We start from the raw sequence: 13,074 nt of genomic DNA on the forward strand, positions 1-13,074 counted from the left end.
GCTATAAATACCCCTCCAGCAGCTGCGCGGGGGAGGGGGACTCAGGGCTCGCCTGGGACTGGGGCGACTGTAGAGAGGTGGGGGTGGTGGGTCCAGCCCAGGTCCAGGGTGTCAGGTGTTTTCCTGCTCTGATGGCCTCACAGCTTTGGAAACTCTCGTGATCAGCTCACCCTGGCCAGCGAGAACATGCTGTCCAAGGCTTCCCACCCCCATTCTCCAGTTTGACCTCTGGCCCTTGGATGATTCAGGTCCTCCCTGGAACCAGTCACAGCTGGGGTGCAGAGAGGGCTCTCCCTTGGGAGGCATGGGGCTGCCAGAGTATTGGGGGGGGGGGGGGGGCTGGGAGTTGAGGAGGGAAGGCATTCTGGCCCAGGGTCAAGAACAGTTGAAGGTGGGTGAGGGAGCACACAGCTGTGGCCCAGGCAGCCTTCCCAGGGCAGGAAGGGCTCTAAGTGCCAGGCCCAGCCAAGGGAAAGAGGCATCTTTCCCCTCCCCACTCACAGCTACAGCACCCAGACACTGAACTGGCTTGGCACAGCCTTACCCACGGAGGGCACTGCCAGGCCCAAGGGCTCACACTGTACCAACATGCAGCCCAGAACAGGCTTTCAGCTCCTGCTGTAAAGGGAGGCCTGGGTGACTGAGGTAGAAACCCCAGATCTGCTTTACACTGGCCATGGGCCTTCAGGCAAGTGACTCCACCTCTCTGGCTTTGGTTTTCCCATCTGTACAAGTGTAATACCACAAATACCCTCTCTTGAGAGGGCTGTAAGGATTTGACACCCAGTAGAGGTCAAGATCCAGGTTCCTGGGGCCTGCAGTGGCTGCAGGGGAGAGGGGGTTTGCTTCTCCAGAGATTGGAGTAGAATAGAACACAGCCATCCGCAGTACCCCCCCCCCACCACACTTCTGAGCCACATGACTTCCCACGGATTTTGAGGGGCTGAAGAACCTACTGACCTAGATCACAGGTAAGCCCGGATGGCCATACTTGAAAGGCACAAAGAGGTTATTTCACAGAGGGGAAGAAAGAGGTTCACGGGGGAAGGCGGGTGACCAACCCCTCCTCTTCCAGTCCTGAATCCGGGCAGAGTCAAGATCAAGTCAGTGCTGCCCCTGGGAAGCCCACCTGGCTCCCGGGCAAGTCAGCCTCATGCTGCACCTTTCCAGCCTGATGATCAAAGTAACCGCTCTTCAAGGAACACCACGGGCTTAAAAGGCTTTGGCTCCAGTCCTGGCAACAACCCTGTGATGTAGGTTCATTCGTAGTCTCTTATTCTCAGATGAGACCCAAGGGCACTGGCTTGTAAAACCCAGGGCCACGATATGACTGGGTGTTCTGCCTTCCCTGGGAGACTGGGCACAGGTCTCCCCTCTTCGTCTCGGAAACACAAGCTGCCCCTGACTTGGGAGTCTGCATACACCTCAGGAAGCCACCATCTCCCATCCGTTGTCGTCCATGCTCAAGTTCTGAGCAGGGTAGGCTGGGCCAGCTTCAGAGCTGGCCCAGGGGCTGTGGGGCTGTTAGGACAGGACCCAAGCTGAAGCCCCTGCTGGCCCCCCCCCCCCTCCAGTGGCAAAGGCATCATTGTGTTGGCACACGTGCCCGAGCTGGAGGAATAAGGAAAGAAGAAAGCAGCCAGGTCCCTACATGGTCAGAAGCCTCCTCCCTCCAGGAAAGAGACACATTTGGCTCACAGCTGAAGTGACGAAGGCACAGACAGGCCTCAGGTTCCCCCCGGTTTCCCCTTCTCAGGGGGGACATGTGTAAGCGTGCGGGGTGCTCTCAACTCCAACCCCCAAGGTCTCCTTAAACCATATTGTTATAGGCAGAGGGACAGACTGTCCCGGGGCTTCTGCGTAGATCCATAAGGCAAAGGCCAGACAGACTGAAGGGGGGAATAAGACAGTGGGCAAGGGGACATTGAGGCCAGTCTCCCCTCTGTCACTCCTCGCTGTGCCTCACCACCTTTCCTGAGGCTGGTGGTAGCAAAGCTTTAGCTGAGGATTAGACCCAAACCCAGCCCTGCCAGGCACCAATCCAGAAGCTGGAAGGGCTGGGTCATAGTAGCTTTACACTTGCCATCTTCATCCTTAAACTGGCTGTAGTCAGATGGGGGAGGCAGAAAACAGTTCCTCCACACTGAACACAGAGCAGAGGTCAGGAGAGGGACCTGCTTTATAACACAGCCAGGATAGGCAGCGTTCTGGCTGGGCCTGGGGGACACTCTGCCCCAACACCTGCAGGTCCTGGCCATGGCTCCGTTGGCACCTGGCCAGGCAGTCAGTCCGAGGGGCCTTGGCACGCCTGACAGTCCTTCATGTCCTCAGAGTAGTCTTCAATCTGGATGGTCATAGTGTGGAAGTGGAACTTTCCCTGCAGGCAGGTGCTGGCTGCCTTCAGCACGACCTGGGCGTCTGCATTCTGAGCTGGGGGCCAAGAGGACACCCCAGGGGAGGGACCAGAGAACATTTACTCACTCTTGGGCCCTTAGGAGCAATCGGGAGGCTATCACATTCCCTACCCCCAGCAGCACAGGATACAGGCATCAAGAAACCCCCAGAGGCCACTCCTGCATCAGGCAACCTCCCGGTCCCCATACCTGGTGCAATCCTGCAAAAGCAGGGAAAGCACTGGCTTTATTTAAGGCTAAGAGTCTTTTCTCTGCCACCTGTTAGCTGTAAAAGCCCGGACAAGTGACTTGACCACCCCACCCCAGCCCCAGCCCCAGCCCCAGCCTCCTCATCTGTAAATGGGGTTGTGATGATCAAATGAAATCATGTCTATAAAGTACTCAGCATGGGGCCAGGTTCAAGGCACACCAGCAAACATCTGAGGTCGTTGGCTGCTTCGGGGATGGCCCCAGACCTCTGGCAGCCTCTCGCTCACCCTGCCCTGAGTATCCTGACCACTCACCGATGGCGATGTGGACAGACAGCACGGGCTGGGACACGGTCAGTGCCCAAATATGCAGGCTGTGCAAGGCTTCCACCCCTTCCACGGACAGCAGCAGATCCCGTACAGCTGTGAAGTCCACACCCTTGGGGGTCCCTGAGGGTGGCAGGGACAGGGGCTGAAGGAAACTGCTCCCCCACCCCCACCCCCAGTGCTGTTTTCTGCTGTTCACATGTTGTCTCCTCAGAGACAACCGCTTTGGCCAGCAGATCTGATGTTGCCCCGCCTCCCAAATGATCTCCATCATATCATCCTTTTGTATTTTCTCTTCACACTTGACTCTGTCTGCAATTATCTTGTTCGTTTCCTGCCTGTGCCCCCCTCTAAAATGGAAACTCCATGAGAGCAGGACAGTCTGTTTTATTTACCACCATGTCCTCAGTGCCTAGAACAGTGCCTGGCCCATAACAGGTGCCCAGTGAAAACTTTTTTTGGAATGGAAGGAAGAAAGACAGAAGGCAAACGGGGAACCCCTACACCCACATGAGGCATCAGCATTATCACTCGTATCTGGGTCAGTCACATTCTTGGGGAAAATGCTCTGACATGTAGCCAGATAACTCCTGCTGACTCCAAACCAGCATCCAACTTCAGACTGACCCTGGCCACACTGAGCCCCATGACCCAAGACCCTGGGGCACAAGAAAGCTGGTGAATGTGGAATCTTGGGGCAGACCATCGGTCAGCGCTAAGGAAGCCCTTAGAGCCCGGCCATCCGCTCCCGAGGCAGAGGCCTCAGAAAGGAAGGCACTAAGCTGGAGTGGATTTGGTAGGCTTGTCCAACACCCACCACTTTTTTTTCTCAGCCTCAGTCAGTGTGCCTCCTCTGCAATGGAAGCAGAATCCTCGCCCCTTTCTCTGCCGCGGGGAAGGTCAATGACTGAGGAGGTGCCTGAGGGAAGGCTGTGGAGCACCAAGTGCTACAGACACCACTTAGAAGTTACCTGATTAGACAGGGAGGACACATCCCAGCAGGGAGGGGACACCGTGGGGCTAGAGGGAAGGAAAGCACAGTCTGGTCCCAGGGACATTTCTAGGAACAGCCACACCTGAGGGCTCAGCTCGATGCCAAGACTGGCCTGGGGCCCCAGGAGGTGTTCCAGCCTGTGCCAGGCTCCAGACCCTGGCTCCCTGCCAATGTGCTGGGACTCCCCTGCCCTCTCCCCCCAAACCTGTTAGAACTGGAGAGCCAAGAACAAAAGGGGAGCCCCACGCCCAGGTTACCTTCCATCAGCACCAGGATCACATCTCTCAGGATGGTCAAGGTCGTCCCCAAGACCAGGATGGAGAAGAGGAAGGTGCAGATGGGGTCTACATACTTGTACTCTGGCTACAGAAAAAGGGGAAGGCGGAGCTTGGGCTCATCACTCAACACCTCAGCCTCCCTCTCCCTTCCCACCCAGTGCTGAGTCAGGGAGAGGGGTGCTCTCTGCGTGGTGGGCACAAGCCTCACCCTGGCTCTGCCTCCCAGTTCTCCACCTTTTATCCTGTGTCCAGAAGAAGGGACAGGACAGATCACAGCTCAGGATAAGGCACGGTCCCTTCCCACACTTCCTTACCCAAAGGACTGAGATGTGGACAGAACGAAAAGGAATCTTGATGCCAATGGCCCAACATCTCATTTTATAGATGGAAAAATTGAAGATCAGTTAGAGCAAAGGACTACATCACCCCGCTAGCAAAGGGTGGAGCCAGGCTTCAACCCCAATGCCTGGCTCTTTCCACTACATCACTCCGCCGCTAGGTGATGGACAATGGCCAGGCATTGGCAGCACGCAGGCCTGGGTTTGAATCTGGCTCCACAATTTCCCAGCTGTGTGACACCATCCAAGTCACTGAACCTTTCCGAGCTGCCGAAAACACCACCACCTGCTCTTCGGGATTGTTGTGAAGATCCCTGACACTTGGAAGGCATTTGGGTGAATGTTCCTTCCCTCTCCCCACACAGCTGGGAGGGAGCTAGAACCTGGAAAGGGCCACGTGTACACAGGAGCCCCCGGATAACTTACACTCCCCTGCCCACCCCAACCCCCTGGCCCACCTCCCTCTGTCCCCAGCTCTGACCTTGAAGTATAAAATATAGGCTGCCACCAAGATGCCTAAGCTCTGCAGAAAATCTCCAACCACATGGATAAAGGCAGCTCGGACACTGGGGTTCTCCTGTTGCTGGCTGGTGTCGTGGCTGTGCCCGTGGCCAGACTGGTGAAGAGTCAGCCCCATTCTACAGAAGCAGAGACAAAGCCGAGGGGCTCGCTGACCTAGCAGGTAGAGGCCACCCATAGGGCTGGCCTTCCTGTGGGACAAAAATCCTCACCCCCAGACTGCTTTCTCCTTTTGCCTTGTGAGGAGCCCAACCCACTTGCCTTGGTCCAGAGCACCACAGGAGAATGGGCTCAGCTCCAGTGCCAGGCTGGATCTGGGCACAAAGATGCCAAATCTTGGAACAGGAGGACACCATGGAGGTCATCTAGTTCCCCCCATCCATGTCACAGATGGGGAAGTTGAGGCCCAGAGAGGGAAGCGGCTTGCCCAAGACCACTGAGCAATGGAGAGAAAGCCCAAACAAGACCCCCGTGCTCCACACACCCTGCTTCTCACCGAGACCAACTTCAGGCACACCAGCTTTGAAAAAGGACTTGGACCCCTAAGGGCCCTTAGGAAAATGTGCTCCTGTAAGAACTAGACTCACCTTCCCCATTTCAGACATGAAGGTTCCCAGTTTATTCACTCACACATATGGGGGGAGGGGTTAGTGGTGGAGTTGATGCAGCCCCAGACTCAGAGCCCTCAGTGGCCTCAGCCTTGGCCTAAGGCAGGACTAAGGTGTCCCAGCTGCCAGAGCTCAGACCACCTGAGAAGTTCTGGTCCTGTGGCCCATCCGTGGCCTTCTTCCACTGAGAGCAGGCATGCAGATGTGTGTGTGAAAAGCACGAGGACGGGGGACTCATAGGGAACCGAGGTCACACTCACATGATATTCACAGCCACAGCACAACCTGATGTGATCAGCATGGTGCCCCCCTTGACCTCATAGTCCCCAGAGATCAGTCGCTCCACTGCCAGGAACACCAGCACTCCAGTCACGACCCAGATGGATAGTACAGACAGCAGGGCTCCCAGGATCTCTGAGAAAGAACCCAAACCCCACCACCAATCTTAGCATGGGGCCCTAAGACTGAGGAGGCCTCCCCATCCCTCCATGATCCACCAGCCCCCTCCCTACAAAGTCAGGGCCTGGGTCCACCGGGACTCCGCTAAAGGTATGGCCAGCATGGTTGTACCTTACCTCACCACTCATACATCAGAGGATGTCAGAGCTAGAAGGACCTTAAGAAGTCATCTGGGTCAACCCCTTTTGTTTTACATGTAAAGAAACTGACTTACTACAATAGGTACCCATTGCTCAGCTGACAAACTGAGGCTTCGGAGGAGAGACTGGGCCATCTCCCACCAAGAGGAGAATGACAGTACAGCCCAGAGATGAACTAAAGGGGGTTTAAAGCCTCTGTCTTCCAGAAGGCTTTGAGGACCTTTCCCTGCCCCGAGAGTTGACCCATGGAATTATGTGCAGCTTTAAGGCCACGGTCATTTGTTCTTGAAGTTTGACCATTTCATTTCTTAGGAAGGTGACCTCTCCTTCCCTGCAGACTAGAAGTTCCAAGAGGACAGGGAACCAGGGCTCCCCCATTGGACCGGGAGCTACCAAAGGATAGAAGCCGAGACTGATACGCCCAACCCAAGTCACCTTCTTGGCCTCGCTCAGGGACCCACCCTACTGCAGCCACCAAAGAACCCACGTCTTGACCGGCTTCCTCTTGCAACCCCGACCAGGGTCCTCACCAGCTCGCTGCCAGCCGAAGTTCATGGTCTTGGTGGCCGGTCGGGAAGACATCCAGAGAGAAAAGAGGCTGACGAGCATGCTGGCAAAGTCAGTGAGCAAGTGGGCTGCGTCGGTCATGACTGCCAAGCTATGTGCTAGATACCCACCTGCAAGGGCAGGACCAGGGACATGGGGGGGGGTCCTTATCAGCTCCCCCATGAAGTCACCTTCCCAGACTGTGTGTGCAGCAGGGAAACCATGGACTCTGGAAAAAGACCGTGGATTTGGGACCTCTCCACCCGTTAGCTGTTGAACCATAGGCAAGGGACTTACTTTCTCTGAGCTTCAACTTCTATCTGTGAAATGGGACGGACACGATCTACTTAGAGGGTGACTGTGAAAATCAAGTTCAAATATGCCCTGGAAAGCATAGTAGGCACTCGGTAAATGCTCTTTCCTTCTAGGCATTCAGGCCATCCCTTACACACAAGTTGTGCATGATCTTGGGCAAATTACTCAACCCTAATGTGCCTCAGTTTCATCATCTGTAAAATAAGAATATTAACACCCACGTGACAGTACAAAGTTGTGAGGACTGGATGAGATAACGTGTATATAAAAGACTCAGCATTATGAACATTCAATAAATGGGGCTATTCGGTTTGGTTTTTTGTTTTTGTTTTTTTTTTTAATTAAGTAGGCCCCACAGCCAACATGAGGCTTGAACTTGAAACCCTGAGACTCGGGGCGCCTGGGTGGCGCAGTCGGTTAAGCGTCCGACTTCAGCCAGGTCACGATCTCGCGGTCCGTGAGTTCGAGCCCCGCGTCAGGCTCTGGGCTGATGGCTCAGAGCCTGGAGCCTGTTTCTGATTCTGTGTCTCCCTCTCTCTCTGCCCCTCCCCCGTTCATGCTCTGTCTCTCTCTGTCCCCCCCCCAAAAAAATAAATAAACGTTGAAAAAAAATTTAAAAAAAAAAAAAAAAAAAAAAAAAAGGGGCGCCTGGGTGGCGCAGTCGGTTAAGCGTCCGACTTCAGCCAGGTCACGATCTCGCGGTCCGTGAGTTCGAGCCCCGCGTCGGGCTCTGGGCTGATGGCTCGGAGCCTGCAGCCTGTTTCCGATTCTGTGTCTCCCTCTCTCTCTGACCCTCCCCCGTTCATGCTCTGTCTCTCTGTCCCAAAAACAAGTAAACGTTGAAAAAAAATTAAAAAAAAAAAAAAAAAAAGAAACCCTGAGACTCCAGCCAGGGCTACCCTGGGGCCCTCCAGCTGCCCCTCTGGCTGCTCCAGCCCATCTGTGCCTTTGCATGTTCTACCAACTGAGCCAGCCAGCGCCCTGGGGCTATAAGTATTAATATTACTAGGAACATCCAGGAGAAAAGCTTTTCGGATCATCCAGACTATCCATGCTCCCAATTTCATTTAATTAGCACAAAAGTCCTTACCAATGACTTCCCCAATCATGAACACCAGGCAGATGGCAGAGGCCACATAAAGCTGTCGCCGGGCCTGCTCCTTCTTGGAGTCAAAGTGACTGCCAGGACCCTTCTGGGCATGACAGTAATGGTTGCTCTCAGCGGCTAGCTCAATAGCCTGCAAGTCCAGGCCAGGTGCGGGCAGAGGGGTCCAGCCGGCCCCCTCCTGCCACAGAGATCCAGTGTAAGACCTGGCCAGGGAAAAAAAGAGAGGGGAGACTCAGCTCTGAGATGGGGGCAAGGAGGGCTGACTCCAGTCCTTGGCGTTCCCATGTGTCCAATTGAAAGAATAGTTATGGACACTCCAAGCTCGACAGTCTCTGAGGAGTAACCAGAAACTCGTGTTTGGAGTGGGGTGCTGGGGAAATGACCAGTCCAGGAGTCTTGGGGTCTTGGTCCACGGTGTTCCCTCCTCCCCCACCTCTCTCAGCGCCTGGAGGCGGCAAAGACCTTGGGAACTGGCCAAGGGGCGGGGCCAGTGCAATCAAGCACGGAGAAGGAAGGCAGTTCAGGATCTGGAGAAGGGCAGACCCTCCTCTTGCGCACTTGGGGACACAGGGCCTCCCAGGGCGGGGCTGCCCGGGGGCAAAGTGTCGGGCCAGGGGCGGGGCTCCAGGCTTGCCACCGCACACTAGCGGGCGAGGGGTCAGGATCTGTGCTCAGCCGTGAGGGAGGGATGATCTCGTGCCCACGCTCGGTTTTCCCTTCCCTCGCTTCCCCCAACCTCCCGTCCCTTCTGTGTGGTCTCGTTTCAAGCCTCCCGCAAAACCATCCACTGGAAACTGCAAACCAGGAGATGCGTCCGATGCCGCTCAAATGCCCGCTCCTCCCCAGGCTCTCGCCTTACCGGGCTCCGGGCCTGGCGTCCATCAGATGCTGCCTCTCCGTGGGCTCCATGCCGCCCCGAGCGCCCTGCGCTGGGCCCGGGAAGCCGCGCGCGGCCTCGGGGCCCAGGGCGCCCTGGAAGTTGCGCGCGGGACGCTGCGCAGCGCGCACCCACCTGCCGGGAGGGCCCCGCGCGCCGCTCCCGGGGCCCCTGCGTCCGCGCCTCTCGGCCGCCCGCTGCTTGGCGCGGCAGCTCCCGCCCGGGCCGCCCTGGGGCCGTCCGGCTGCAGCTCCGGCCGTTCCAGCCCGTCCGCGCCCGCCGCTGCGCCCCGCGCCCGCCTGCTTTATCCGGCCCCGGCCACCCCGTGTGAAGCGGCCCGCGGCGCGTCGTGTGCAAAAGCCCGCGGGGAAGGGGGAGGGGTGACCGGCTGCAAAGAGTGCCCCGGCCCTGCCCCAGAGCACCCCGTCCCCGGCGCCCCTGGGGCCCGAGGAGCCGACAGGGCCTGACTCAGGACTGGGCGACGGCTGCGCGCACTCTTCCCCGCGCGCAGCTGGCCGCATCCCGCCGAGAAGTTCTCGGACCTCGGTTCGTGGAAATCTGCTTTGGGTCCCCTGAGAGCCAGAACGTGGGTCCTGAGGCTTGGTGTGTCTTCCCCTCGGACTGGAGACTCCTGCGGTCGGCTGCGTTCTTCCGCTCAGACTAGGGGTCTCCTGGGAGCGGGATATGCCTGCCCTGGGGCTGAGACAGGAGCCCTTCTTAGGACTGGCTGTGACTGACAGATCGGCCCATCCTAGCCACCGAAGCAGCGCCAGTTCCTGCCCTCCCGCGCGCCCCGATTAGAATCTGGAGTGGCTTTATCCCCAGCCCTACGTAGAGCACTGTGGCCCTTCAGCAGCGGTCACCATGTGCGCCGAGTGGACACCACCACCATCCTCCCTTTCCTGCCCTGCAACAGTTCACAGGAGCGCCAGGAAAGGTGCCATGCTAATGTCCCGCCTGAGAAGCCGGCCTGTTGGCTTGGTGCCTCACCCACTTTAAGCTTGGTCCTCTCACAGCGGTTCCTGGGGGGTAAGGACCTGGCCTTATGGCTGGACTCTGATAGGGGCCCATTATATAGAAAGAACTTTGGACTGGTGACCTCCCTGGCCAGTCACTCCATCATCCCCAGTGTCTTCAGTCTGGAGGACCATAGCTTGGCTATGTCCCTTCTCAGAGACAAGAGTCTAGGGTGCAAACCTCCTGCCCATACCACTGGGAACAAAGAGGGGTTCCTTCAGTCTCTCCTCGACAAGAGTAATATTATTTGGGGGCTAGGTGAAGGGAGTGAGGGTGGCAGGACCATACCTGCCTAGATCAGGTCCCCGCTGAGTGCCTTTCTACCTTCTCTGGACTCTGAGTGAGAAAAACCTTTACCTTAACTTCCTAGCTTTCCTGGTATAGTCCAAGAACCAGCAGGCCCAGCATTACCTGGAAAAGGTGTTAAAATGCAGGTTCAAATCAACTCAATCTGAATCTTATAACTTATTTGTTGGCAAAATGTTTATGCTTAAAAAGCATATTTTTAGGGGCACCTGGGTGGCGCAGTTGGTTAAATGTCAATTTCGGCTCAGGTCATGATCTCGTGGTTGGTGGGTTTGAGCCCCATGTGAGGCTCTGTGCTGACAGCTCAGAGCCTGGAGCCTGCTTTGGATTCTGTGTCTCCCTCTCTCTGCCCCTCCCCTGCTCATGCTCGCTCTCTCTCAAAAGGAAATAAATAAACTTTAAAAAAAATTTAAAAACACACATTTTTAAACATCCCTCTTGTTCCCTTCAGTGCAGAGCACATTGTAAATTTTCAATAAATGCAGATTTACAAATTGGACCCAGATGAATATATTCATTTTATTTAAAAAAATATGCCATGTTTCTTTTATTTTTTCTTTTTTCCATTTTGTTTTTGAGAGAGTGTACACAGGGCAGAGGGAGGGGGGAAAGAGAGAGAGAGAGAGAGAGAGAGAGAATCTTAAGCAGGCTCCGTGTTCAGTGCTCAGAGCAAAGCCCAACTCAAGGCTTGATCCCAGGATTCTGGGATCATGACCTGAGCCGAAATCAAGAGTCAGAAGCCCAACCAACTGAGCTATCCAGGCTTCCCTGCCAGATTTCCTTTCAATTAAAACTTTCCAAGGGGCACCTGAGTGGCTCAGTTGGTTAAGGATCTGACTTCCACTCAGGTCATGATCTCATGGTTCTAGGTTCGAGCCTCATGTTGGGCTCTGTGCTGATAGCTCAGAGCCTGGAGCCTGCTTCGGATTCTGTGTCTCATTCTCTCTCTGCCCCTCCCCCACTTGTGCTCTGTCTCTCAAAAATAAATAAATGTAAAAAAAAATTTTTTTAATTAAAACTTCCCAAGATGCATTTTAATTGATTTGCAGAAGTTTGACCAGTCAAGACTTTGATATACTGCAGAAGCACTAGGCCCATTTGTATTATATACCTGGCTCCAGAAATCGCCAAGAAGGCCTATGTGAATGACATAGCAGTTCTCATACCTCAACCTGAGGAATGTTGTTTCAAAAATGTAGACTTTAGGGGTGCCTGGGTGGCTCAGTTGGTTAAGCGGCCGACTTTGGCTCAGGTCATGATCTTGCAGTTCGTGAGTTTGAGCCCCGCGTCGGGCTCTGTGCCGACAGCTCAGAGCCTGGAGCCTGTTTCAGATTCTGTGTTTCCCTCTCTCTGACCCTCCCCCGTTCATGCTCTGTCTCTCTCTGTCTCAAAAATAAATAAACGTTAAAAAAAATTTTTTTTTTATTAAAAATAAATAAATAAATAAATAAATAAATAAATGTAGACTCCAGGGGTGCCTGGGTGGCTCAGTCAGTTAAGTGTCTAACTTGGTCCCAGCTTAGGTCTCGATCTCAGGGTCATGAGTTCAAGCCCCACGTTGGGCTCCACCCTAGGCGTGGAGCCTACTTAATTAAAAAAAAATGATATATACACGGGGTGCCTGGGTGGCTCAGTCGGTTAAGCGCCTGACTTTGGCTCAGGTCATGATCTCACGGTTAGTGGGTTCAAGCCCCTCATCAGGCTCTGTGCTGACAACTCAAAGCCTGGAGCCTGCTTAGGATTCTGTGTCTCCCTCTCTCTCTCTGCCCCTCCCCCACTTGCACTGTCTCTCCCTCTCTCTCAAAAATAAATAAACATTTAAAAAAATTTTAAAAATTATATATATATATATATATATATATATATATATATATACACATATGGCTCCATGTTGGACTCTGTGTTGATGGCACAGACCTTGGTTGAAGTTCTCTCTCTCCCTCTCTCTCTGCCCCTCCCAGTGCTCATGCTCACTCAAGCCCACTCGAGTATGCTTGCACACTCTCTCTCTGTCTCAAAATAAACAAATAAACTTAACATATATATATATATATATATATATATATATATATATATATATATGTTCCCACATTCCACAGCGAGTCTGACTGTAGGTCTGGGGAGGAATCTGAGAATCTATATGTTTAAAACCTCAGTGTTCGATGCTGTTGTGAAATTATTGTTCATTTTTTATGGTGTAGTCATTTGATTTTTTAAAGAACCTTTATCTAAACTATTGAAGGATAAAATGATACAATATCTGGGATTTGCCCCTAAATAACACCAGTGTAGGGAGTGGGTAATGATAGAGAAGAAACAAATGTCAATAACTGTTGAAACTGACTGATGGGTAGGTGATACTATTCCCTCTACTTTTCCATGTTTGAAATTTTCCAGAATTAGAGGTTTAGGGAAAAATAAACCTCTTCTGGTGGTTCTAATGCAGCAGCCTATGGAACCGTGTTGAAGATTCATTGGAATAACCCCTCAAAAGACTGTTCCCTCTCTTACAGCCTGATCTTAAAGGAATCTTTTGATCAAGAACCCTTCTTACCACCCTTAAGTGTTCTGGTTTGGAAGGATAAGCAGAGCACTTTGTGTGGCAAGGTGGAGATCTTCTCATTTGCAATCAAGAGATAC

At 53.9% G+C, this 13,074-nt stretch overlaps 1 protein-coding gene across 5 annotated transcripts; it reads right to left on the reverse strand.

The window, feature by feature from the left end:
- Positions 1 to 711: 711 nt before the first annotated feature.
- On the reverse strand, positions 712 to 10,830 carry SLC30A2 (solute carrier family 30 member 2). 5 transcript variants are annotated; one of them, XM_086716098.1, is made up of 9 exons: positions 9,094 to 10,830; positions 8,217 to 8,437; positions 6,796 to 6,942; positions 5,927 to 6,080; positions 5,021 to 5,177; positions 4,181 to 4,286; positions 3,901 to 3,949; positions 2,918 to 3,052; positions 712 to 2,425 (listed from the first exon to the last, which is right to left on the reverse strand). In XM_086716098.1, exons 1-9 carry the CDS (start codon positions 9,630 to 9,632, stop codon positions 2,401 to 2,403), a joined length of 1,533 nt encoding a protein of 510 aa, XP_086572224.1. In that variant the 5' UTR covers positions 9,633 to 10,830; the 3' UTR covers positions 712 to 2,400. The 5 variants fall into 5 exon arrangements, with proteins under 5 accessions (XP_086572224.1, XP_086572222.1, XP_086572223.1 ...); XM_086716096.1 differs by having other exon boundaries at positions 712 to 2,430; positions 9,094 to 10,817; XM_086716097.1 differs by lacking the exon at positions 3,901 to 3,949 and having other exon boundaries at positions 9,094 to 10,823.
- Between the last annotated feature and the right edge of the window lie 2,244 nt (positions 10,831 to 13,074).

Source organism: Puma concolor, chromosome C1, assembly GCF_028749965.1.
Source record: "Puma concolor isolate L17-30 chromosome C1, mPumCon1.1.hap2, whole genome shotgun sequence".
Lineage (NCBI taxonomy): Eukaryota > Metazoa > Chordata > Mammalia > Carnivora > Felidae > Puma > Puma concolor.

Bases quoted from the DNA above. Each gene is read 5' to 3' on its own strand.
- SLC30A2 (XM_025925742.2), bottom strand. From the start codon at position 9,632: ATGCGGCCAGCTGCGCGCGGGGAAGAGTGCGCGCAGCCGTCGCCCAGT. The intron at 6,943-8,216 runs GTAAGGACTTTT...CTGCCCTTGCAG, and splicing joins CATGATTGGGGAAGTCATTG to GTGGGTATCTAGCACATAGC. The intron at 3,053-4,180 runs GTAACCTGGGCG...TGCCACCCTCAG, and splicing joins GATCCTGGTGCTGATGGAAG to GGACCCCCAAGGGTGTGGAC.